At 48.8% G+C, this 26,044-nt stretch overlaps 7 protein-coding genes across 7 annotated transcripts; 4 read left to right on the top strand and 3 right to left on the bottom strand.

The window, feature by feature from the left end:
• Nucleotides 1-1,044: 1,044 nt before the first annotated feature.
• Nucleotides 1,045-3,306, top strand: CTRU02_214663 (uncharacterized protein; the record flags this gene model as incomplete). The annotated part of the gene is made up of 1 exon (XM_036727852.1): nucleotides 1,045-3,306. One exon carries the CDS (start codon nucleotides 1,045-1,047, stop codon nucleotides 3,304-3,306), a length of 2,262 nt encoding a protein of 753 aa, XP_036580381.1.
• Nucleotides 3,307-6,334: 3,028 nt separating this feature from the next.
• Nucleotides 6,335-8,611, top strand: CTRU02_214664 (gmc oxidoreductase; the record flags this gene model as incomplete). The annotated part of the gene is made up of 8 exons (XM_070206286.1): nucleotides 6,335-6,527; nucleotides 6,592-6,625; nucleotides 6,678-6,939; nucleotides 6,995-7,133; nucleotides 7,184-7,431; nucleotides 7,493-7,706; nucleotides 7,757-8,511; nucleotides 8,576-8,611. 8 exons carry the CDS (start codon nucleotides 6,335-6,337, stop codon nucleotides 8,609-8,611), a joined length of 1,881 nt encoding a protein of 626 aa, XP_070060060.1.
• A 1,726-nt stretch (nucleotides 8,612-10,337) lies between these two features.
• Nucleotides 10,338-11,616, top strand: CTRU02_214665 (carboxylesterase family protein; the record flags this gene model as incomplete). Its single annotated transcript, XM_070206287.1, has 2 exons — nucleotides 10,338-10,794; nucleotides 10,856-11,616. 2 exons carry the CDS (start codon nucleotides 10,338-10,340, stop codon nucleotides 11,614-11,616), a joined length of 1,218 nt encoding a protein of 405 aa, XP_070060061.1.
• A 642-nt stretch (nucleotides 11,617-12,258) lies between these two features.
• On the bottom strand, nucleotides 12,259-12,711 carry CTRU02_214666 (uncharacterized protein; the record flags this gene model as incomplete). The annotated part of the gene is made up of 2 exons (XM_036727854.1): nucleotides 12,259-12,585; nucleotides 12,655-12,711. 2 exons carry the CDS (start codon nucleotides 12,709-12,711, stop codon nucleotides 12,259-12,261), a joined length of 384 nt encoding a protein of 127 aa, XP_036580383.1.
• Nucleotides 12,712-14,183: 1,472 nt separating this feature from the next.
• On the top strand, nucleotides 14,184-14,576 carry CTRU02_214667 (uncharacterized protein; the record flags this gene model as incomplete). Its single annotated transcript, XM_070206288.1, has 3 exons — nucleotides 14,184-14,306; nucleotides 14,358-14,492; nucleotides 14,541-14,576. The coding sequence occupies 3 exons, from the start codon at nucleotides 14,184-14,186 to the stop codon at nucleotides 14,574-14,576; spliced, it is 294 nt and encodes a 97-aa protein (XP_070060062.1).
• Nucleotides 14,577-15,866: 1,290 nt separating this feature from the next.
• CTRU02_214668 (U-box domain-containing protein) lies at nucleotides 15,867-16,845 on the bottom strand (the record flags this gene model as incomplete). Its single annotated transcript, XM_036727855.1, has 3 exons — nucleotides 15,867-16,040; nucleotides 16,094-16,643; nucleotides 16,757-16,845. 3 exons carry the CDS (start codon nucleotides 16,843-16,845, stop codon nucleotides 15,867-15,869), a joined length of 813 nt encoding a protein of 270 aa, XP_036580384.1.
• Nucleotides 16,846-18,356: 1,511 nt separating this feature from the next.
• Nucleotides 18,357-24,742, bottom strand: CTRU02_214669 (nacht domain protein; the record flags this gene model as incomplete). The annotated part of the gene is made up of 4 exons (XM_036727856.1): nucleotides 18,357-19,031; nucleotides 19,088-23,568; nucleotides 23,626-24,229; nucleotides 24,284-24,742. 4 exons carry the CDS (start codon nucleotides 24,740-24,742, stop codon nucleotides 18,357-18,359), a joined length of 6,219 nt encoding a protein of 2,072 aa, XP_036580385.1.
• Between the last annotated feature and the right edge of the window lie 1,302 nt (nucleotides 24,743-26,044).

The raw sequence follows: 26,044 nt of genomic DNA on the forward strand, positions 1-26,044 counted from the left end.
CCCAAGGACACACTCAAGCCTCTCGCCCATTTGCCGGTCCGTCCAGATATAGCCAACAACCCCGAAAGTCGCCAAGCCCAATGATCCTCGCAAGCAATCCCGCCGTCAATCCCGCCATGAATCCTGCAACCAATCGTGGCCTGGATACTGTTGAGTTTACGTAGTAGCCCCGGAGCGGTTAACCACTGCGCACTGACACCTACCAGTATCCCGCGGAATACGGATACTAACCAAGAAAAGGGTTACAAAAGCCGACAGTCTTCAGCCACCAAGCTCAAGAACGACTCAAGTCGTTCACAAGTATTTAATCTTGTTTCTTCTGTGACTCCCAACTCTATTGCATCGGCATCAATGGTACGTTTAAGAATCTTTGAATCCCTCCTCTACGTCTTTAGCATAAAGGGATGGACGTAGTAATCAATGTCATCAATCGCATTGAGACAAAAAGAGTGATCAGGAAACTCGGATACCAGCTAGCCTATAATTACAATCATCTCATACCTTCGTCGAGGAAGTCTATGCTATCTTTAAATGCATATTGTCTGTTGCTTAGATTTAAGACCCATCACATTATCCCCAGCATAGTTTTCGTTTGAAGTTTAGTCCTTCAACGGCGATTGTCCAGCTCTAAATCTTCATGGCTTACCATGGGTGAGGTGGATGGATGATTGGTTGGAATCTGCGCTAGGTGCATCCAACCAAGTCGGCTAATTCCCCAGCCCTGTATCAGTATGTTGCGCGACCTGAGGAATTTTATAGTGATAAACCCTAGCTATATATCTACCCGAATGAGCATGTCAGCAATTCGTTTTGCTGTTGCACAACCCCGTATAAACAACAACCTGCTTGAATAAAAATCCCTCATTTGCACGATACCTCCAGACTGAGTCCAGCTCCTAAATCAGCCCATTAACACCCCTAGAATGCGCGCGGGGCGGTGGCACCAAGCTTACAATCAGCTTCCTGCTTATCAGAAATCAACGACATAATTCCAGGACATTGCATAGAAGGCTTCAGCAGCCTGAGTTCTCTAACAGAAGCGGCATGGAACCAGAAAATGTAACCATCGCCCACGAGGTGACACAATCAGACGATGATTGTAAAATCTGTGCCAGCTTGAGGCAAATGTTGGCGACACCCGAGTTCTCACTCGAACTAGGCGGCCCAATTGACGAAATAATTGCCGCTGCCTCATGTCCCGGACACAATCCCCTATTCTGTTTCATTAGGGACGAATACAATTCCTTTCTTCTCCAAGAATTCAACCCTGATGGTGAGCGACAGCTCGAGGCTGAAGAAACTGGTGGCCACAACATTGATACAGATGTGTGGAAAGCTCACAAGACTATACTGTGTCATAATGAAAATGAACCTCATGGGGGCATTTTCGTGCAAATAAGGGACGGCCGCGGCGTCACCTGGTCCATGATTCTTGGTCGGTCCAAATATGAAACCCAGACATCTGGATTTGGGAGAATACTCGATCCAGATTGGATCGACTTAAGTCTAGTGAAAAGATGGAAAAATGACTGCTCTACATACCATGGCGAGAAATGTAGAAACCCTCTTCATATCCGTCAGGTCTCGCCAGCTTGGCTTATCGACACGTCCGACAAATGCCTTGTTCCCGGTGACGGCATCACGGATTTTGTTGCTCTTAGCTATAGGTGGGGTGGTTCGGTGGGGTTTAAAGCTACTTGCGACGTATTGGAGATCATTCGACAGCCGGGAGGGCTATCACCAAACAAAATCGAGATCGGGCTACCTAAAATAATAAGGCATGCAATGGAGCTGGTACAGGAATTAGACGAGCGTTATCTCTGGGTAGACGCAGTCTGTATTGTGCAGGACCAAGAGGTACATTTAAGGGAGCAGCTTCAACTGATGGGAGCGATATATTCCTCGGCAACCCTAACCATTGTCGCTGCGGACGGCGATGCTACCGTTGGGCTACGTGGTCTTAAAGGTATATCATCGTCGAGAGAATTTGCGCAAGGTGTGATTCCAGTCTTTCAAGACGAAAAGGTTATTATCCGAAACGAACCAGTTTTGAGGCAGTTAACCGGATGCGACGAATACTTCGATCGAGGCTGGACATACCAAGAATACTACCTCTCAAAACGGAGATTGATTTTTTCAAGGAAGCAAATATACTGGCAATGTTCCGGCCAGAGTTGGTCTGAGGACCTTATTGACGACAGAATGTCCGCTAAAAGCCGTGATGAGTGGTTTGGTGAGCTGGCAGCCTTAATGGTAGGAGTGCCAAAATATGAAGTGCTATACCGGTGGCTCAGCGAATACAACAACCGCATTCTTTCCTACCCAGAAGATGCCTTGCCTGGAATTACCGGATTTCTTGCTGTTTTAAGCCGATCTTTTGCGGGTGGCTTCCTATTCGGTCTTGCAGAGTCAAGCTTCGATTCCCTCCTATTATGGCACGCCCAATTCAACGTAGACATGGAGAGACGGAAGCATTCAGGGAAGGAGAATCTGTCAAAAAAGTCACCTGTACTACCGTCATGGTCTTGGATCGGTTGGCGCTGCTTCGCCTTACGCGTTCCCAAGGACGAGACTTTCGAACTAGGTGACGCTGGCCAAAGAACGATTCCTATCACGCAGTGGTACACCCACGAGACTCCAGATGCAGCTGTCAGGCGACAGATCAAGTCTAGTTGGTTCAATATATGGGAGGATGCCAGGAAGCCAGACTTCCAAGTGCCTGGCGGATGGACACGAGAGAGATATGACGATGAGAAACATGGACCTGCGAGAGGCAACGAAAGCAACTTAGATCCACCTGAGGGCCTTGGAGAGTATGTCTATCACCACTCATCTTTACGGGGCAGGTACTTCTGGCTCCCCTTGCCAGTTTCCACCTTAAATGAGGACGTGGAGCCGTTTTCTACGCCGCAAACGGCCTACATCTCTTGCCTGACAACACGCGGATGGTTCATGGCCACCCGATTCCCCGATGATAGATTTACAGAACATGACAGGGCTTACAATGAGCATCTCTTCGTTATGAGACTTCTTGATGCCGACGGGAAAGACTGTGGAGAACTGAAACTTCACAGAGAGGAAGACAATATCGGTTTTGTCGAGGCCGATTCTGAATCCGTCCCCGAAGCCATCGAGCTCGTAGCCATTTGCAAGAGTAGATCGCCCGAGGTTGCGTCAAAAGACAAAATACATGTTCTCTGGGTAGAATGGGTGAGTGGGGTAGCTTATCGCAAGGCTGCAGGGTTCGTCTGGCTGGAGGACTGGGAAAGGCATAAGCTTGAGGTTATTCACTTGGTGCTGGGATAGCTCCCTTATGCAACAAATCTAGTTCGGGTATGATTGTGAGACAACACACACCGCCTTGAACAAATAACATTGACATGTTTGCTGCCGTCGAGTCAACCTTTGCTTGGAATCAGTAGAGCGTTTTGGGCGAGACTTATATTCGTGGTCTTGAGTTAATATCAAGTGTTGCTCAAGAAGAGAGCTAAACTGATATCTGCATCATTTCCCAAGTTAACCTATTCATAATGTGTCAGTAATCTGAGCATGGTATGAAAACGCCTCAGGTCTCTCAAACATAATCGAATCATCAGTAAATATGGCTGTAAATGATAGAAAGCCATGATTTCTGCGACGTCAAGGCCCAACTCACTCCCAGCGCCCATGATCACATAACAATAGGCCACTTAAACTCAAAGTATTAACCAGATCATCGATATCTACACCAAAAGGCCCAAGGCGCTCTGCGGTTTCATGAGCAAAGTTCGTATGAGCAAAATGAGTGAGGAAGCGGATGCTCATATTGCCTAAGGAAAGATTGTGGACGAAAGCCACTGTGATACTGCATCTATTCTCGCTGTATAATGCGCTGAAATCCATGCTGCCAGGTAATGTACGTTCTTTTATGTTAATATGTCTCAACTTTATGACTGTTACCTCAAGGCTGAACTCGTTTAGCGGCCCGATGGTTTGGTAGGCTTCAGATGAACTTATTTGACAATCACCGCTTGTCAACGGGCGGACGGCTTGGCGCATACCGCCGTCACTGAGACTTCAAGTGCTGCTTCGAATCCTACAGCTAAACCACTCGGCACTTTGCCGGCAGAGGAACTAGGCCTCGAAAATAGCTGAAGACATCAGCAGCTGACACGCTTAGCGTAGTCTTTGTCAGCGATAATAAAGTTTAGCTCAATTCACCACTCTCTCCACAGGAGGAATTCCCGGGTCTTAGTCTCTCATCGTACGGAAAGAACGGAATCACGTACAGAATGGGACCATCATTGTTCAATATTCACAGACTATTCCGTTCTTAACATGATTTTTGGTCCAGATGTAAGTATTCAACAAGCCTCAGCATATACTGGAATTTGTATGAAACAGAAAGGGGTAAAATAGCCTTCGGTGGCTTTTTTCAGATATAGCGAGACGTGGTGTGAAAACCAAGGTGCCCGGGGCTTAGACCTTGAAACATGTAAAGCAGATGAACGGAAATTCTCATTCTCCCGAAGACCTTCGTAGTCACACAGGTCCCTTGTCCTCAAAAATATTATTCTCTTTCTGGGTAGCGGCGGTTGAATCTTATGTAGAAATGCTTCTCACTTGGAAATGTGAGCACAGCTGCAAACGCGAGAAAGACCAAGTCATGTATCAAACGACAATGATAAATATGCACGCGTATAATCCAGGAGTTACGCAACGCTACACGCGCGTCAATAACGACACGGCTTTAAAAGAGGGTAACATGCACTTAGCTGATTCTGGCAACCATGCGACCCCGTTGTTCATTGAGAGGTGTATCCACTGATTGCCATGAAATCCGAGGGGCGATTCCACGTCTTTGCATCTTCACATTTAGCTGTGGACCGTCATCAATGCAAGCACCACGAGCCTTCTTTTACTGCTTTGAATCGAATTCCTATTCCAAAATTTTCGAGCTTTTGAGGTCATTTAAATTCTAGGTGTTAGGGAATCGAAATTTCCAATTGCTGATATTCCTTTCTGACGGGACATGTGGTTTATGTAGGTGCCACCCTCATAATTCAACAATGACAATAAGTGAAAATTACCAGAACATACAGCATTGCAATTTTTAGACATATTGAAAAACAGATTTGGTCTTCTATCCGCTGTTGCGGGTTGTTTCCAGTGAGCCGTATAGACTCAACTCAAATGCAGTCCCGCTATTGGAAACGAAAACTGCCTAGTTCATCTTGAGCTTCTGTTATACCTGGGCTTGCGTGAAGCAGCACCAAATAGGCAAGTTGAGGTGCTGAATGACACGCGCACCGGCAGGGTGCCGATTTAAGCCAATGCATGCAGAAGGGAGGGACAGGCTGCAATAAAACGCCGAGGTGTCGTCCAGGGTCCCATGTCAATGATTCATGGGACGGGGCTACTACTTCGTTCGCCCTTGAGCGCCGCAGCCTCCTTGCCCTTTCTTCTCTGGAACGGCTCCAGGGCATGAGACAAAATAGAACTACCGATGATTGCTACTATTGGCATTTGCCATTGCAGTTTGAACTATGGCAACCCAATTATATTCACCTTATCTTGGCTGCGGCACCTTAGCAGACAAATCACTTTAATCAGCTTAGGTGGAACCTTTTTTGCCGTTGTCAGGTGAGTTACCATGGGGCGACGCTTGGTTAACGCGCGGTTCTAACCAGCATAAACCTGAATGATTCAATATCCATGCCCTTCGGCAGATGCTCACAGACGATTTTCGAGCGTAATTTCCGGATGCTATGTCCTACGCAATAATCGCATTTTACCCCACCTTGTCTCTCAACTACATGTGAGCAGTTGCAACCAACTTTGCTGACAGAGCCATTGCTAACCTATCAATATGCCACCCCAGACTTTTTGAATCGCCCGAACCAGGTTTCAGCCGATATTCGATTGGGGCATCAATTCGTCCGATCGAGGTCACCTTCTCGACTCGCTAGTGGGTCTTTGTCTACATCCATGTCTTAATTGTTCTCTAGTACAGACCGTAGCATGTCACGTAATTCACTCAGTCCCATTATGTCGGTTACTATGGCGCTTAGCTTTCGCTTATCAACTTCCCAGCCCCAGATCTTTGTGGAGAAGAAAGTTCATGATCCCCTAGTACGCTCGGCAGCGGCAACACGGCAGATTGTCAGGTTAAGTTCATTGTCAGTTGATGCAGTCCAACCTTCAGGGGCCGGACTACATCATATATCGGGTCGTCCCGAGTCTTTGGAAACTTGCGAATCTTTGCGTCTCTACTCACTCGTTGTTGCGCCCTTGTAAATACGCACAGACACTCATTCATCTTGTTTTTGAGTCCCATCACCGGACACTAGCTACCATGGCGCTCATCGTGAAAATGGCCGCGGCAGCGGCAGCATTGCCTCTCTACGGAGTGACTGCTCTTCCATCTTCTCCTTCGCTTTGCAACAAGAATACAAACGGTTCGAACCTGCTACCGAGTTATGATTATGTTATTGTTGGTGGTGGTGCGAGCGGGTTGACTGTAGCCAACCGGTTATCCGAGGATCCAGGTATGTCACTGGAATGCCCCAAGTTCCTCTATCGCGTCCTCAAGGCAACAACTAACCTTGACAGGTGTGACCGTTCTGGTTATTGAAGCTGGTGAACTGTTAGTAGCCGTCGTTGCGTTTGCGAGAGAATTTCTAACATCGAGATTCTAGTGACGCGGGTGAAGATTTTGTCAAAATCCCCGGTTTAGCAGGTGGTGCTGTTGGCACTAAGTACGACTGGAACCTGACCTACACTCCCAATGACGCTCTTGGAGGTCGAAGTGTTTCTATACCCGCGGGAAAGGTTGTGGGTGGCTCAACGAAGCTTAACAGAATGGTTTTTGATAGAGGATCGAAGTCGGATTACGATCGTTGGGAGAAACTTGGAAATGGGGACTGGAACTGGAACTCACTTCTTCCCTACTTCAAGAAGGTAACTGCCCAATCCCTAAGTTGCGGTATTCACTGACTGAAATTGGTTATTTTAGAACGAAATCTTTACTCCTCCTACACCAGAAATTACGACTGAGTGGGGTATTGAGGTTGATGAGTCTGCCCATGGCAAGGATGGGCTGATGCATTCCACGTACTCTCCTTTCTTCTGGCCAACTACCAGTTGCGTTCTTGTGCCGTATATCTTTACCTTCCGTTATTACAAGGCTGACTATTCGTTGCAGAATTCATGGTCGACGCTGTTAAAGAGCTGGGAATCCCTGTTGCCAAAGATCAAGCTAACGGAAGTCCCATTGGCGGTTACTTCTGCCCCCATAACCAAGATCCTAAGACCAACACTCGATCATCCGCTAGAGAGGCATACTATGACAACTTTACGAACCGTCAAAATCTGCACCTTCTTACTGGGCAGCAAGTTACGAAGATTGTGACCACTGGATCAGGAGACTCTGTGACCGCAACCGGCGTGGAGGTGAGCCCTTTTCCATTTGATATGATCAGGTTGAGCCAGAATGCTTACGAGACTCCTGCAGTTTGCGTCCAGCAAAGGCGCTCAGTCCCAGACCGCCAATGCTAAGAAGGAAGTTATCCTCGCTGCCGGCTCACTCCACACACCCCAGATTCTTCAGATATCTGGCATTGGCGACTCTTCCCTTCATAAGAGCATCAACGTCCCGACCGTTGTTGATCTCCCTGCAGTTGGCCAAAACCTCCACGACCATGTTCTCTTGACTGTTGTCAATACCAGTACGTTACACCCTGACATTGTGTTTCATTCAACTAACATAATACCGCAGTCAACACAACCTTGCCCGTTAGCAGCCTGTTGACTAGCAACCAATCATTCGCTGCTGAGGCACGAGCACAATATGACAGCCAGAGAAATGGACCCTTCGCCTCTCCTACTGGCGACTTCCTGGCTTTCCTTCCTCTTTCGACTTACTCCAAAGCTGGCGACGCCATTAGTGCTCAGGCAGCATCGCAAGATGGCACTACTTTCTTGCCCCAGGGCACTCCGGCTGAGGTGGTTAAAGGATATCAGGCTCAGCAGAAGATTCTCAATGAGCTTCTTCTATCGGCTGAATCCAGCCTTCTTGAGGTCATCTGGTCCGATGGTGTGATTGTTCTTGGTCTTCAGCACCCTTACTCCCGCGGTAGCGTCAAGGCTGGGTCTTCAAGCACTTTCGATGCCCCCGTTGCCGACGCCGGATTCCTTCGCAATCCTCTCGATACATCTCTCCTAGTTGAGGGCGTAAAGTTCGCTCGTACTTTGGCCGCTACATCCGCTATTAAGCAGCTGTCACCATTTGAGGTTGTTCCAGGCACAAATGTTACCACAGATGCTGCTATTGCCGATTTTGTTCGCCAGCAGAGCTCCACTCTGTTTCACCCGGCCGGTACTTGCAAGATGGGCCCGAGAGAGGAGGGCGGTGTCGTTGATACCAAGCTTAACGTATACGGCGTCAAAAGCCTGCGCATTGTGGACGCCTCTGTTATGCCTTTGCTTCCCGCTTCACACACCATGACATCCGTCTATGCTGTGGCTGAAAGAGTAAGTCAACAAATGCGCAAGAGATTGGTATTATTTTACATTGCTAACTCAAACTTTGTTTCAGGCTGCCGATATTATTCGTGGTAAGACTTCTTCGTAAAAGTCGGTGAACAGAAAGCAAATCCAGCGAAACCTCAAAAGGTTGTTCTCTTGTGTTTATAGTTTAGCGCTCAGTTGCATCCAGCATATGATTATAAGAAACTATATTAGATTTGAGGGTTTGGTTAAATGACGAATACTTTTCAATCTACAAATACAGTCTCCAAGCTGTTTTTCCTATATCAGGCAGCCACTATGGGTATCTTCTACCTCTCCATCAGTATTAGATGCCCATATATGTGCCAACCAAATACATCCCGCAGCAAGCAATGTGGAATTCCAAGGTCAATTGGTGCGAAGAGACTGGCTTTTGGCCGGTAAACTTCTGGGGATGTGCCGCGTATATGCTTCGTACGCGGGGTTTCCAAGATGCACTTTTTCCATGGACGCGTTTCGTGGGGCAATAGTAGGAAAAGTAAGACAGTCTTGCTTCACAGGAACCCATTGCCTGGCTTTTAACCACAACAGGCCGTTTCTCCCTATCCTTCAGCTGAGAGCCTGCATTCTTCAGAAGGTGAACCAAGGCAGGGATTTCAAAAACTCGTTGTTGGTAGATCTCAGCCCGTGGAATGCAATACCAAGCTAAGTCAGGTCAAGTTCTTGCCTACCCATGGCTGCGAACCGGATTGAAACCCCTGGGAAGACGATGTGCACGTAAGACACTCGCGATCCCTTTCTCATCCTAGTATAAGGTATGAAGCCACAATTCCACCTAACGGCAGTAGGTCTCAGTTACGTTAGTGTACCCCGCACCAATCCATCATCCATCTATCTAACTGAAGAATGCTATATTAGTCAATCAAGCAGAGGGCGGGGAAAAGATGATCTGATGATGGCTTACCACGTCCCTATCGTGTCCCTACATACTTTATGAGGAATTCATCGTCTAAACACTGAACAGGTTTGGCACGGACCGTTTCTCAGGAGATCTCACAGACAAATACGACGACATTAAAACATCTGTAGGGCCTTGTTGTTCGTATATAGGACTAGTTGTCAGCAAGTTGCCTATGTATAGTTAAGGCCATTACCACGGTTTGCTGGTGTCATACCCTGACCGATCACACTTTGATTTCTTTATCATAGACCAGGTTTTATGTCTCGAGTGCTAAGATGATTAAGATCCTATTGTTCTTTTCTTTGTTAGCCTTATGTGCTAATGCCAAAAGTGATGGCAACTTACCACGATTAACTCTTCCTTGGGGAGTTTGGCAGGCGACGCGATTTCCAGATGACAGCGAGGTAATTATGTTCCTTTTGTCGCTTATCAGAAAGTTCCTTAACATAATCCGCAGATATATGTATTCAAAAATGTTCGGTTTGGTGCGAAACCTGAGCGCTTCGGTCCTCCTTCCTTTCCCGATTGGAACGACGACAAAATCCAGGACAGCGAGGGTGGCCGGAGCTGCATTCAGATCGATCCAGATAAATTGAAGAACGCCCCGGGCGGGAGGCATCGGCTGTACAAGTCGCCAGACTCAAGTGTCATCCAAGACGAAGATTGTCTCTTTCTCGATATATATGTCCCGGCCAAGGCGTTCGATAAAGATGCTGACCGGTTGCCGGTTGTCGTTTGGCTTTATGGAGGTGCATACGCTTTCGGGAGCAAAGACCAGTTCAGCCCACTTTATACCGGACAGTCTCTCCTCAAGGCGTCAAAGTATGGAACCATCTTCATCACAGGAAACTACCGTCTAGGTGCATTTGGTTGGTTGGCAGGTTCGTACATGGAACAAAACGGACAGCCCAATGCCGGACTCTATGACCAGGCTCTCCTCTTTGAGTGGGTTCAAAACTACGTCGAGCAGGTACAAGGTGATCGGTACAGCGTGAGTGCCTGGGGCGAATCAGCTGGTGCTGGCTCTATCCTTCACCATCTTATACGAGAGGATGGCAACAAGGACCCGAACTTCGAAACCTTTCTTGTCCAAAGTCCGGCATTTGAGTGGCAATGGGATAATTCCAAGGATGGCACTCTTGATCAAACTTACCGGACATTTTCCGATCTATCCGGCTGCGGTGACAAGTACGACATTGATTGCCTCCGCAACGCCAAATCCAGCAAGCTTGTTGAGGCGAACCAACTCCTTTTTGGAAAAGTCCCGCAGACAGGCCTGTTTCCAGTTGGGCCTTCGATTGATGGTAAATGGATCAAAACCATCCCTACCATTGCCTTTTCACAAGGTAGAATTGCAACATCCGATTCACCGGGACTGTAGAACATGCTGCTAACGGACATCACCAGGCAAATACTGGGACAATATTTGGTCTGCGATCATTTCCCACTGCGCAAATGAGGCACAGTCATTTACACCACACGGCATAGACTCTCTAGAGAAGTTCAATTCTTTCCTGGCCACATTTCTGCCTGGGGAAAAGCTATCTCATGTCAGGGATCAGATCAGACAGCAGTATGACTGTGAGGCTGATTACCATGGCAACTACACCATATGCCTCAGGGAGGTAATCCAAGACTCTTCATTTACTTGTAACACCAGAGATCTTTTCGATTCATATTCAACAAGGTCTTACATGATGGAATACGCATATCCGCTAAGGATCCTGGCCTACCACGCAAGCGATCTAATTCCACTCTTTTCAAACAACATCCAGCAAGTCCTAGACCTTCTTTCAAAAATACTGAAGAATAGCTTTTTCGCCAAAGTCTACGCTAAAGTCCTCGAAGGCCTTATTGCCTCGAGGTATAAGGCTTACTTTGCTTCTTTTGCCCTTACAGGAGACCCAAACAACCTTCGAAGCACTGCAAGGGTATTTTGGCCTGTTGCGGATGGAAGTCAAGACCAGCTATCAGATGTAATGGAGGTCCGGTCTCCAGGTCTTATTCACTCAGCATTTCACCTTACCTCTGACGACCAGAACTCCAGGATGAAATGCCAATTTTGGAATGGCATTGCCCAACAAATCATAGCAAGTAACGAGGATAAAGTTGAAAATGGCGATGAACAAGTGGTTCTGAAACACAACCCGTCGTCCCAGGAGCTTTAGGTAATATTGGATAAGCTGGGAAGAGAAGTCGGCTGGTGGTGCAAGACGAAACAACTCTACACGCAGCAATGTAAGATAGGACTCCTATCAATAGATTGAATGTTCTGTTTAGTTGTCAAGACAAATTTGCTCCCCTGAACGCTTCGTGCTGCGAACATTTGAAGCGTCTTCAAAGCTTGGGACGGATAGATCACATCGTCAAGAATACTGACAATTTTCTTGTTGTTGGGTGGGTTGTCTACGATAAATGCGATGAGAATGACCCGTCTCTGCAGCACATTAATTAGTTGAACAAAGTGGGTTCCGAGCTTCTACAAGGTTCCGTTGTGGTTCAAAGCTCTATCAGACGCAAATAACGATCCCTGCGATTTCTGCCCGGGAGGGCTGAGATAAGGTTTAGCAGCCATAGTCCATGTTTGTAGATCATGAAGAGGAGCACGCCCCTTACTTTAGATAGGTATCAATATGAATGATTGCTATTTCAGGCTACAGACGAAAGTTGAAATTTACAGAACTTCAATTGAGGTTTGCTAGCAAAATAGCCGAAGAAAGAAATAGAAGTGCAACCATCGTTCCCGTCGCGCGTTCCCCTACACCTCTTGTCCCTTTAAACACCAATAGTTTTATGAAGTATTTGCTCCCTTAGTGAGGGCATCCAGAGTCGTCGTCACATCTGTTCTTGCCCTTGGGGCAAGGCTTACCGAAACCGGTACGAGTATCGCAGCAGTCGGCGTCCTGATAATCAGTTGGGTTAGTATATGGGTTATTCAAAATGTGAAGTGAAATTTGCCGAGTAACAGGCAGATATGAGACACTTACGCATTTGGAGTTGGGTATTCCCATGTTCATGCAGAAATTGCCATCTTCGGCGCCATTGATGCAGCCGATGTAGCCATTCTGGCGAGCGCAAGCATCCGATCCTTGGTCGCCTCCCCAGCAGCAGTTGGGGTCATTTCCATCAATGCGGCACTTTTATCAATATCATGATTAGCATACTAATTTTGCCTTTTGAGTCTTCAGCGAGGTGTTATAACTAACATCAGCGTAAACTCCAGTAGTAAGAGCGAGGACGGCAAGATACTGGAAGAACTTCATTTTGTGTAAGTGATTGAGAAGAAGAGTGGTTATATAATGAATGTAAAGTTGTAAAATGAGAATTCGATTGGGTGTCAGATGGAGGCTTGATGTGATGAGGAAAGAAGATAACTTATCACGGGCTCATAAGGTACTACTTATACTCTGATTGATCTTCCAGCTCTACGTAAAATTTCCATCATCTTCGTCTTTTGGATATTCTCATGACCTTGAAACTGTCTGCATATCTGAAGATATGAAGTCCGTATCAAAATGATAATGATTTCTACACCTTTAGATTGTCTCCTTTTGTTTTCATTTTAATTCGCAACGAGATATTTCGTCTTGGTCTTGGCATTAGGCCAGGGTGACTTGTCTGAATCATGAATTCATTCTCCATCAAGCTGCAGAAGCTCAGTTGAAGACATTCGGATAGCCGGCTGTGTGGCATGCTGTTAGGATAAAAGTCGTAAAATTGAGACATTGTAGTGGAGGACAAAAGGGGTATCAGAGTGTTACGGCGCTAAGGCGCGCGCGCACGTAAGAGCCCACTAAGCGACTGTGGGATGAACAAGTCACAAGACTTACAAGAGAGAGACTGACGACTTTACTGCAAATTAGATGGGTTCTCCTTCCAAGTCCCCAAGCAGAATGTAGGAGGATCGGCAGGGTAGGGCTGTAAGGCCAGGTGCTTGTGCAACTGACCATGTCGTTTTTCTCCACCAGAAGAGATGCCTTCAGGGTTCTAGGCCTAGGGCTGAAGAATCAAATGTCCTGCATCATGTTACGAAACTCCCGAAAGAGTGATCAAGACCCAAATACATGCCGGGAGATGCCGTATCTCGAGCCGGTATCCTAGTCGCTTGTCTGATTCAGATGCACAAAACCACTGCACGTCTTACGTTTGGGTCCAAGCTTGGTGGAACCAGCAAGGTATTTTAAATACGCCAGTGCTATCTCCTTGAACCGAATATAAGGGCTCAAGCGTTAACCTGCCATTATTAGAACCCATTAAGTTCCGTCAACTGAGAGCCAAGATACAATAGGCTCAATGGCATCGGCGTGCAACCTGGAAGTATCGAAACCGCTGGGGGCTACTGACTCGGTTCTACTCAATTCCCATTTACTTTCAGACGAACTTGTTGGGCTAAAGATTCGCAAATATTTCAAGTGTGTCATGTAAACCTCCTTCGATATGACCCTGTGGCTCATAATGCAAGTCTCCATACAACCGAGTGAGGTTGACTGCTAGCTTGCTGGACTTGTTACTACGAGTTGATTGTCACTACTGGAATCCAACTTTACGAAAGTGAGAATAACGAAAATATGACAATTGGTCCGCAAAGATAAAAGGGTCACAGAAACCGCCGTTCTTTTTCTGTTGCTCTTCATTCTTATCACTCACCATAGCACCTTACCTCGAGCACAACTCCCACATTCTCCATTCCATCCATCTTTCCAGTGACTTACATTTCAAATTCCTCTTATTCAAAATGCACTTCTCTGTCGCCGTCACCGGGCTCATCTCTGCCCTGATTAGCACTTCTGCAGCTGCCACTCTGGACCTCAGAGCCACAGCTCCCAAGGCTCTTTCCGCCCGCACTGTTATTGAAGAAGTAAGAAAATCTCACCTGAAGCGCTTATTCTTCGCTGCTCACATGCTCTAGTGTACGGCGGCCAACGACTGCTGTATCTCAACCAAGGGAGCCTGCACACGGCAGGCTTTCAACTGGGCTGAAAACTATCTCACCTGCCCCTTCATCAAGCTGTGCCCCGATCAGGGTGTTCCTTGGTCATCTTGCGTAAGCATCCCCTATCAGACATCCCAGTTATTCTGTTGCTAAACTTAGACACTAGAATGCCGATTGCTGTTCTATCTGTACTAAATGGGGCCGGGGATGCCCGGGAAAATAAGCTGAGATGTGACGAAGAATTACCAGCTTGGGTCTTTTTGTATTGTATCTTTGATGTTTTCAGTAAAGGCTTTTTTTATATGAATTGTTGATTTGAAACATGGTCTACATAAGTAGCATACATCTAAATCTATACCGGCCTCGTTAGAAGCGTAAACTAGTGGTAGGTGAAATCTTGAACAAATTCTTGGTATCCCCGTTATGCCCAACAGTCTTAAGTGGACGAAGTTTAGCATAGGTGACACAACCATGGACCACATATTTTTGGGCTTGGTTTCCTGAAATAAGTGGATAGAATCCTTCTGTAGTCTGGGAGTCGTTGATTTGGGTTATTTAAGTTACACTGGGGTTATCCGTACTCAATCACACATTTTCAAGAGCGGTTTGTGTCGAATGACAAGCCCCGGCGAGTCACGAGGTTGTAATCGATGTAGGAGATATGCGGATGAACTCGAGCCGAACACACAACAGCTAGCCAGTATACCACATAGAACGCCAACAGTTGCCAAGTTAGTAGCAAGCAAACCAAGGTACTTAAAGCTTGGGGAAGAAGGAAAACAGTAGGAAAGATGGAGGGCACAGGGCCACAAAAAAGACTCCCCGTGCCCACCTTTTCCAACCATCATAATGCACTTACCCTTCCCTTGTGTCCAACCACCAGAACAAGCTGGGTACAGTCGCCCGGCTAGCTCAATCGGTAGAGCGTGAGACTCTTAATCTCAAGGTTGTGGGTTCGACCCCCACGTCGGGCTCAATTCCCGTCAGCGATTGGCACTCAGTTTCTTTTTTCCCTTTTTTCCCTTTTTTGCATTTTTTGCATTTTTGGTAGGGGTCTTTTTCTTCTTAATGAAATCTTTTCCATGCCTCAAAACGTACTTGTCTTCCGAAGACCGAAAGAAGAAAATTCTCTGCAGATCAGACGGCTCTAGTGGGGCCGGTGGATCCATCAAAACTTGGTCAATCCAGGTTCCAGGGACGTGGTAGGTATCGGGCCCGGTCCATCGGCCGAAAGACCAAGTAAGTTTACTCGAGTAGCTTAAACCCTACAAGAAGGTTCGATTTTGTTTCTCAGCCATGTTTATGTTATGGATTGTGCGAGCCCAGAGGTAGAATTTCTCAAAAACTCTATAATAGCCAACATGTTTATGACTAATTTCCAACCCAAAGGCTATTACTGCCCATCCAACACCGTAACGCCGTGCTATGCAACTCCCAGTCATAGTTACAACAGATTTGAACAGAATAAAAGGCGTCTGGACAGAATTACCAGTCCACCGCCCAGCCGTTCTCCTCGAGGAATTCCTCGCAGGCTTGCTTGAGGCCCAAGTTGGGCCTCAACTCAGATGGCAGAAGAGGCTCTCGGGTGAGGGGGTCACTGGGGTGTCGTCGAAGGTGCTCCATAATCGAAGCCCTCTCGTAGGATTTGCCAGTTTTAGTCTACACAGGAGTTAGCAAACTTGAGCCGATAATGTGGCAAGGGGGCAACTCACAATGACGGGATCAACCATAATGCCGAAGCTGATATCATCAATCGCCCACTCAGGGACCTCCCGCCTCTTCTCCTCCGCAGATCTGCTGGTCTCAAACGTCTTCCTCAGCAACTCAATCTTCTGGTCCCACTCGGCCTCGATTTCCTTCTTCTCACCATCGTCCATGGCGTCGGCGATGGCCTGCGCGCGCTCTTTCTCCATCATCTCAATGACCTCGTTCTCCAAATGGTGCGCCTCACGTGTACGCCGTCTCTCCATCCAATCCCATCTCTCCTTCTTCGCGCGGAGGACTTGTGCGGTAATAGCAGCCAGTGACTTGTCGCCGGTCTGCACGCAGAGTTGGTGGGCACGTTGAGCATTGGAAAGAGCCGATTCGTAGTCCTTGAGGGCGAGCTGTGCCTGGGAAAGATAGTAAAAGGCCTTGAGGTTATCTGGGGCGAGGCCCAGGCAAGATTCACAGTCAGACACGACCGAGTCCCAAATTTCTAGCTTGAGGCGCGCCATTGCGCGGTTGGTGTACAAGGCAGGGTTCTTGGGATCGGCAATTATGCTATTTGGAAGGACAGCGTTAACGATCTGATTCAAAATGGTCTACCTAGGCTGGTGACAGTTGACAGCCGGCCAGGTGGGCGACCAGGCTGTGAGGGGAAGGAGCAGGCTTACGCTTTGGAGTACAATGCCTCCGCGCCGGCATAATCGCCTTGCTGGAAGTGGCGGTTGCCCTCCTCCTTGAGCTGAATTGATCTTGACATTGTGTACGGTATTCCCCTTTCTCACGGTTGGAAGCTATACGTTCGGCGGATCGATTGATGACAGGTATACTATGCTCGCGATATATATGCGAAGCAACTCGACAGTTGGGAGGAAGGTCGAGGAAATGTAGCGAGGAGTGCCTAAATGCAACAGCGCAAGCTTGGCAAAAGTGCAAATACTAGCAGTAATGCAGCCAAATACCGTTGATCGTCAGATCAAGCGAGGAAGGCGAGACAGGACTACCCAAGGAGGAAGACACAGTTGTAGAATCCGACAGACAGTTCCACTCGTGAGGTGTAGCAAGGATGGATGGATCGATCGGAGGGGGGGGTCGCAACAGAAGCCACGAGATCGTAAGTCAGGGAAACATTACTCTGAGAGGAAGGAAGCGTTGGGCACAACGGCCGCTGCGATTCAGCCTTGTGGCGCCAGAGTGGTGTGCAAGTCGCCTAAAGTCGTTGCACTACTCGCTGCTGCTCGCTGTTTGCTGGATTCTGCACACTAAATGCCGTTGATGCTGCTGCTGCTGCTGCTGCTGCTGCTCCGTGGTCGTTTACCTTGCACGTTGAGGCGCGACCCCGCCAGTATGCGCCGGGGTGGGATTGGACTCTAGGGGTCTCGGCTCCTCCCCCAACCCCACCTGTGTTTGGAACAGCGGACGGTTGCTGCGTTCTGGAATCTTCGGCTTAGAAATGAGTGGCTTGGGTATCCGCCGATCTTGATCCGGTCACGTGCTGTGGCTAGACGTACGGACAATAGTGGGATACGACCCCGGGAGTAGGGTGGGTCTGCTGTTCCAAGGACTTGGAGTTGGCGGAGTGCACTCCGGTTGCTTCACGTTTCTTCCTGATTCTTTTCTTTTTTCGCAAAATCCTGGTTCGACAGGGTACTGATTAATGACCTCACTTTGCAGTTAAAACTCTGGCGTCATACACACCGGAGCTTTGAAGGAGTGGAAGCGAACTACACGTGGAAAGAACATGGTGGTGGGCACTTGACTTCATATTGCGAGTCATATTGCGAGTTCTTCAACTGGATATGGAGCAATGCTGGCCACGTTGCGACAGGAATCTTGACGTTTTGCTGCTTTATCCACGTGTCATACCCTGCATCCATCTTCTTACCGATTCAAGCTACCAGAATAATCCATGACCGGGATCTACCCATGCTAGCCGGCATTGTTTCACGGGCTCTTTGCGGAGTGCTTTGTTTCTGGAACCGTCTTACTCGCTGAACAGGTTCAAGCTTTCGAAGAACATCCATTTACTTTTACAATCACAAACTAGTAATGGATAACAATTTGTTCAGAGAGTGGTACATATGAAACTCGAACGAATGTGTGTGTGGTAGACTCAAGAAAAATAAGACAGGACATAGACTCTTGCATCATCCGTTCAGAAAACAAGGTATGAGCGATAGCTAGACATGGAAAAAAAGAAAAGAAAAGGATAACGTGCCCGAACAGTCATTAATAATCCAACAATAATCCAAACATCCATCTTTACATCGTTCAGTACACCAACTGATTATTAGTCATCTCCGTGCTGCTCTGGTGGCTCCAAAACCTCCATCTCTCCTTCGCCGAGGCAACAGAGTACCTCTTCTTCACGATGGGCTTCTCTGCCTCAATCTGCCCCTTGAGCTCCCAATCCATCGACCACGTCGCGGCCGCGTTCACCTCCCTCTTCTCATCCGCCGTGCTCAGAGGAGCCCACTGCTCGACAGGCGGCGTGTTCAATTTTCCGTAGGCCTTGAGTCGTTCATACACCTCCTTGGTAGTTCTCACGCTGTCGCCGCGAGAAGCCCAGCCGCACCTCCGCATGCCGTCGAGGTGGGTTTCAGCAGCAACGCGCAAGCGCTCTTCCTTGTCTGCGCCGCGAGTGGCGAGAAGATGCTCGTCCAAGTCGCACACGACGTCCTGGTGCACGCGTGCCGCCTCGCGGACGCGGTTGGCGCGGCAAAGGAGATGGCACAAGCGGTTGGCGAGCTCGAGGGCTTGCGGGTCCAGGCCGCCACGGGACTGGCGGACGTTGTAATAGAGCGTATCGCAGAGCGTGACGGCTTGGTCGATATGCCCGGCAGAAAGGTGGGCGTCGACCAGGAGAGAACCGATGTTGAGGACTCTGTCCGGCAAGCCAGAGCCGCGCTGGACCTCTCTGGATTGCCAGAGTAGTACGAGAAGGTTCTAGGGAAACATTCGTCAGTATAACTTTCGCATGGAAACTTTGTTGGGCCACTTACCTCGAGTTCCGTAAAGTTCTTCTGCTCGCCGAGAAGGTAGATGAGACTCTTGATATCCTCGGGCCGCATGTTGGAGAACTCGATCTTGCTCTCTCTCAGGGCCGAGAGTACAAGCTGCAGCACGTTTCTGCTCGTGGCGAGCGAAGCCTCTCGCACGCCCGCATCAGCAGACTTCCAGCCATCCACGCCGATGCCAGCCAGAAGCTCAGCCAGACGGTAACCCCAAACGTTGTTGCGGCTGTAGTGGTAGAAGCGCTGGGAGTTGGCAAAGCCAAAGGCGCATTTCGCCACCTCATGGGCCCTGGAGAATTCTCTCTCCTTCATGAACCTCTTGGTGGTCGTGTATGCGGCCTTGCAGGTTACGAAGCTGAAGTCAATCGAGTCCCTCTCGGATGCGATGCCCGCGCCAATCTCGCGAAGCAGACCGACATAGAAGTCGGAGATAGCCTGGCTGTTTGCCGTATTGTTTCCAAGATGCTTAGAGTATCTTGATGTGAACAGGGCAAAGAGCTTCTTGTCGAGGACGTTGACGAAACCGGTGCGGCCGCGAGACTCCCAGACGAAGCGGAGACGGGCAGCGTGCTCGACGACAATCTCGAAGCTGCTGGTCTCCGTGTAGCTGGACATGACAGACATGTACTGCTCGTAGAGAATCGTCTCCAAGAGCACGTCGGCCATGATTTCGGAGAAGTTGTATTTCACTGGACCGTCAATGTGCAGGGCCTGCTCGAACGAGATGAGGAACACGAGGGACACCTTGGTAACATTGTGCGATAGCTTGATGGTGACATCCTTCTCTCCTCCCTCGAAGCCGGGGAACAGAAGGACATAGCGAAGCTGGCGGAGAAGGTCGTTACCGTGGCGCACCATGCCGGCAGCAATGTAGATCTCGGCTAAGGTCTTGGCCGCAACATGGAGCGTCGTGGAGACGGTGACCGTTGTGATGATCTCAATGACAGAGGCTTGCAGCATCTGGACGATGGCGAAATGAGACTCCTTGGTGCCAAGTTTCTTGTAGAGAAGCGTGACCTCCCGGAGCTTCAAGAGCGTAGTCTCGTGCCACCAGCCGTACTCGATTCTGAGCTGCTCGTACATCTCAATGCCGATTGCGATGGCGCGTTCGATGGTTGTGGTGGTTGTCACCTTGCCAGTTGTGATCACGGTCACGTAGAGCTTAGACAGACGCTTCTTCATCGTGCGGACAGTTGTCTCGCTGACCGTAGTCGTAGTCTTGGTCCTGGTGAGGACCTCCTCATAGATGGTGATAGACTCATGGTAGTGCGTCTCAGAGCCTTCACAAATCTCGGCAAGGGCGATCATGGCCTTGAGGACGATGGCAGAAGACACACCAAAGACCTTGGTTACCGTCTCACGATATTCAACCGTCAATTTGTACAGAGCCGTGAACTCGACCTTGGCATGGAACTCCAAGACGTAGCGGTAGCGCTGGTAAATGACTTCCACCATTTCCTCAGTGAACTTGATCTCGTGATGGTGGTGGATGAATGTCGTCCACAGAGTTGTGCAAATCTTCTGCAGCTCGGCCCATCGCTTCTCGAGGTAGTAGTGGTTGAGAACGATGACACCCGCCTCGAGGCCACCAGCGTGGCAGCACCCGTCATGGGTATAGATGGACACAATCTCACTGTAGCACTCGTAGGCCTCGTTCCGACCAAGCTTGAGGTAGACAGCCGCAAGCTTGTAGAGAGTCTGAATCGTGAGCTGGTGGTCCCGCTTGAGATGCTTGCGGTAGTGCTGCAGGAGCTTGTTGTAGATGTCAATGACCTTCTCATGGCGGTGGTACTCCTCGTAAAACTCAACCAGAGTCACAGCAGCCTCGAGAACACTGTGGTTCTCCACATGGAGGGAGTGGAAGCACGCGTTGAAGATGCGAAGGTATATCTCCTCCGCCTTGGTAAACTGCCTCTGCTTGTGGTAGCAGAGAGCAAGGCGTCTGGCCACGAGGATGCGCTCCGAAATGAATTCTCCTTCGATAGTCAACTTGGCATCGGCGGTCAACACACCCTTCCAGGTGACTTCCAAAGTCTTTCGGAGAATGGTCTCTGCCTCAGTCCAGTTCTCCTGCTTCAAGTAGAGCTTGATCAGGGCAAGGCAGGAGCTGAAGAAACCCTTGCTGGCTTTTCCAGTCTTGCAGCGCTCATATGTAGTCTCCCAGACCTCTCTGGTAACAGTCTCGACAACAGTGGTAGTCGTCTTGGTCTCAACGATTGTCTCAGTGATCTCTTCGACGACCTCGGTGATGATGACGGAGGTGGAGATCGCCTCCTCATGCTCAATTGTCTTCTTCGACTTGAAGTAACCCCAGACCTTGCTGAGGATGGACATGGAGATGTCGATGATACCAAAAGACTTTGCGAGTATGGCGAGCTCCTTGAAGCGAATCACAAGAGTTTCGGACTCGAATTTGTAGTTGTCGTACTCAGCCCAGAGACAGACCATGATGTTGCAGGCTTCTTCGGTACGCTTGATTCGCCTGAGGAACTGAATGTACTCCAGGGCAATGTTGAGCTTCTCAAGATGAAGTTCCACTGTAGCCTTGAGACGGCAAGCCTCCAAGATAGACCGCCAGAGACCGACATAAAGCCTTTCAGTCATGACATACTGGTGCTCAGCCTCATATGTGCGAGCCAGAGTGAGAATGATCTTGATGCGGCGGATGTCGGTGTGGGACATCTCCTCAGCAGCATCAAAGAGAAGACCGGCGTGCTTGAAACCTTTGGGCTTACCAGGCTTCGACTGGAGCACAACACTCATACCAGAAACATCTTCCGCGATTTCGCATTCCATCTTGGATCCCTTGCCGAAGCGAGCGATGACAATGACGTGAAGCTCTCTGTAGATTTCCATCGCCGTCTCCTCTTCCTTGATGTCGACGTAGAGCTTTGCGAGAACCTTGTACCACTTGATAACATCGTCGCTTTGCTTGCCATTCTTGTTCTTGCAAATCTCGATCATGAATCTGATCATCTCCTCGCGATACGTCACAGTAGTCGTCCGCTTGGTGATGGTAATCTTCTCCGTGCAAGTGAGGAACAGGTTTGTGCAGGAAATTACCAGAGGACTGAACTTGTAGAGGATTACCTGGCCAACGCATGAAGCCTTGTAGAAGAACTCAGATGCGGACACGGGTTCAGATGTGCGTCTATGAAGAGATCCCAGCACGATAAGGTTCTGAAGGTATGAGCGGTGCTTCTCGCCGAAGCAGCTGGATCGGATGCGAAGACTCAGTTCTTGCATCGCGATTGTCTCCTTCAGGCTGAACTGCGACTGCCAGTGAGACCACTCCAACAAGGAGAAGAAGGTGGTGTCAGGGAACACCTCCTTAAACTCAGGGGTGAGGCTGAGCTTATCCTTTTGGCCGTGAAGGGATGACATGCGGAAGTGATAGACCCAGTTGTGCAGCATGTATCTTGCAATGTGATGAGAGTGAAGGCACTCGTGAACAAGGTCATCAGAAAGCCACTCCAGAGTTGGCTCGGAGGATTGTGTGAACTTCGTCTTGGCGAAGAGCATGAGAGCCAGAGTAAGGTGGCGATGAGAGTCCTCGACACTCATCAGTGTAGTTCCACAGAGGCTGTTGATATACTTCCTGACGACTGAGTGCTTGAAACGCAGAGTACCGCGGTGGACAACGACGAGACCCTGGGTGTTGCGAATAGGTTGCCAAATATCAGCGTTGGCAGAGACGGTTCGCTTAGACAACGAAATACTCATGAGGTCAGTCATTTCGCCAGTGGTAAGAGGGCGACGAGCGGCGAGCATGAAGATGAACAGGTTGTAGGTTTTGCTCTCGCCGTATTCCTCCTTGATGTTAACCTTCTTAATGAGCTCTGCCATGACAGCCTTGACATCGCTCTTGCAGTGAGCCATGGTGTCCTTAAAAGTATTGAAATTGAGGCCAGTGGACAAAAGGTTAACTGCCAGATAGGCGAACAGGAAAGAGCCTTTGGCTTGGTCGGCAAGCTTGTTGATGAGGTCACGCTTGGCCTGGTCGTTCTCGGATGCAAAGGCTGTGATTCGCTTCAGCTTGCTGGTGAGGAATACCTCGATGTCGTCGCGAACATGTTCAGGGGTGATGACCAAGTGCTTGCAGCGGTTACCTCCGAGATGAGAGATGGGTCGGGAGAAAGTAATGGCTTGGATTCTGTTGTGCTTGATGATGGCATCGTGAAGCTTCTTGTGCAATTCACTTGCCTTCTGGGCACCGCCATTGATTTCGTCGAGGCCATCGATGATCATGACTAGGTTAGTCTTCTTGTTGTTGATAGCGTCAATGCTCAACTTAAGCGCATCCCACAGGTCGCTTTCGAGCTTTACAGTGTCCTCGCCAGGTGGTCGACGGTCAAAGATGACAGCCAATCTTTCGAACAAGGCCACATCGCCGACGTTTACCTCAAGTAGCTGAGAAAGCAAACTTTTGAGGAGGGCAAGTGGCGAGGCTTCTTCGGGGATGTCACTTGCTGATGGTAAAAGTCAGTTTCCGGAACAAGTCGAGAGGAATGATGGGGATCACCCACAGAAAGTAAACGAGATAGTTTCAAACTGCTGTCGGTCAAAAGGCCGTTCGAGCCTTTCCCTTACCCAGGCAGCAAGCAGGCTCTTACCGCATCCTTCGTTGCCAGTAATGGTAAAGATGTCATCATCGCTGCGAAGGAAGCTATGAAGATCATGCTCTATCCATTCACAAGTGCCCTCAACCCGAAGTTTGCGGTCGGCAACACGTCCGTAAACAAAAGACTTCACAGACTCTCGAGAAGGAAGAAGATGCTGCCGTAGAGTTGCGATATCAAGCGACAACCTTTTGCTGCGGAGCTTGTATTCCCACATGTGATTGAAGAGGTGCTCTTTCCGAGACCAGATTTCAGCGATTTGAGTGCCAAACTCAGCGTCGAAGTCGATGGTCACGGAGCCGCTGTAAATGCGGTTGATACGTTGCCTGTAGAAAAGGGCAACATCGCCGACTAAGCGGACGAGACTGTCAAACACACAGCTGAGATCATGTTTAATGGCATCGCTTGCCGTAAACATGTCATGAAGCTGGATAGAATGAGACAGTAGAAGACCAAGTTCATAAAATGTGTTAAAGGTAGGCTCCAAAGCTTCAGCTTGCTCGCAGCCGAGCTGTCAAAGGGCGTCAGTCAACTTAAGAATGGTATAAGGGACAAAATGTCTTACCTCAAGAAGGATGTAGCAACTTGCCAGAGCAGTGTTGCGCACATCTGACCATTCGGGAATGATTTTCCTGAGGCAGTGCGAGAACTCGTGCAGCTGGATACCGAAGAACTCGGCTTCCTTTAGTACACGATCCCACTGGCTGCCCTTGCGGGGCATATGAAGCAGACGCTCCTCGCCAATGAACTCCAGGTATGCCTCGAGGTCGACTCTTTCAAAGTAAGTCGTCGTGACATCCTCTAGCTCACGGATGATCTTGCGTCTGACAACACGAGCCGTCTCAGAGACATACACTGTCGTCCGTGATGACTGGGTTGTCGACTGGGAAGCGCTTTGGATGGTGGTAACGGCCTCATTGCTGGAGATGGACGCGGAGTCATTTCCATTGACCTCATAACCATTGGTCCTGGCCTCTTCCTTAATAATATGCTTGTTCAACGATGCTTGGCTGGAGGTCGCCATGACTGATGTCCTCGAGTCCGCGGTGGTAGCAACGTCGTCGATAGATCTTTCTGATTGAAATGAGTGAACCGAGGAAGTCGATTTCTTCCTTCGGCCTACATGGATAGGTAATATGTTAAGCGGTGGTCTTGATGAAGGTGAAGTATGAAATTGAAGGAGTTGGATGAGGACCTACTTAATGGATTTCTGCGGAATCCAAGCATTGTTTATAGAGCTTGGTTGCTGATTCCGTCAACATGACATGGAGGAACAAACCATGGCCTTTTAAGGAAGAACGGGGAGAGCTGGAAAGCCTCTTGGCCCCAGTACTTTGCTCGTGTATCTCCTCGAGCTTGTGAGTTCATGGCGTCCCATTCGCAGGAATCCCGCAGCCATGACCACTGTCCAATAGCGATCGTCATGTCATGTTTGAGACACAGGCCGAAGCGACCCTTAGCTACGCCTCGATATGCCTCGACATGCATGTGTCGGAGTCCGCTTTCGTGTTTTGCCAATGCTTGCTCGCGTCGAAGAATGGCAATGCGAATATGCGCAGGCTCATCACGGCTTGACCGGAGCTCGTTCTACCGACCAATGTGAGTGTCCTATCACTTGTCACAGAAGAATGAAGGGTTCAAGGTAAATGTGTGAGCTTTGCCAGAAGAAAGAGGAAAGGGTGTGATAATCTGAATCATGTTTTAGTTTATCAACGCTGGAGACCCGACTAATCGGAATTGTACATATTCTCGGACGTGAACATTCACACCAGTTTTCTATGACCTCATCCACGAGTAGTTGGATCTTGTCAACTGGGAGCTGTCTCATTATTGAACCCGGTAAAGCTTTTTGGGATTCTGCTAAACAAGACTTGATGACACTGTCAAGTCAACAGTTTCCCCCGCAAATTGGACGCAAACGATAGACGTTGGTGTGTAGCTTCGGAACCAGTAACCAGGTCGTGTGGTTAATGGACCCCGAGCGGGAAACACTATGCAGGTTGACTATATCTTCTCCACTTGGCCAAAGAAAAAGAACCAGTCATCTGTAAGCACAACAGACTAGGTGGGGATGGGATGCGCAGCGGGGAGAATGAATGGTTAGACATACCAAGCCAAAGGAGGAAGTATTGTTCAGCACCATGTCCCCAAAGGGAAATGAGGCGCTCAAGGAGTTGGCTGAATCGGCCTAACCGGGAGTATAGCGCTAATTGTCTAGCGCCGGCGACGTTGATCCAGTGTAAAGCCCGAGAGAGTATACGAGTGTGGTTAACATTCGAGGCACTGGTGCGCGAAACGCGGCCGCCATCTGCAATTATTTGTCTTT

Source organism: Colletotrichum truncatum, assembly GCF_014235925.2.
Source record: "Colletotrichum truncatum strain CMES1059 chromosome Unknown Contig_0011, whole genome shotgun sequence".
Taxonomy (NCBI): domain Eukaryota; kingdom Fungi; phylum Ascomycota; class Sordariomycetes; order Glomerellales; family Glomerellaceae; genus Colletotrichum; species Colletotrichum truncatum.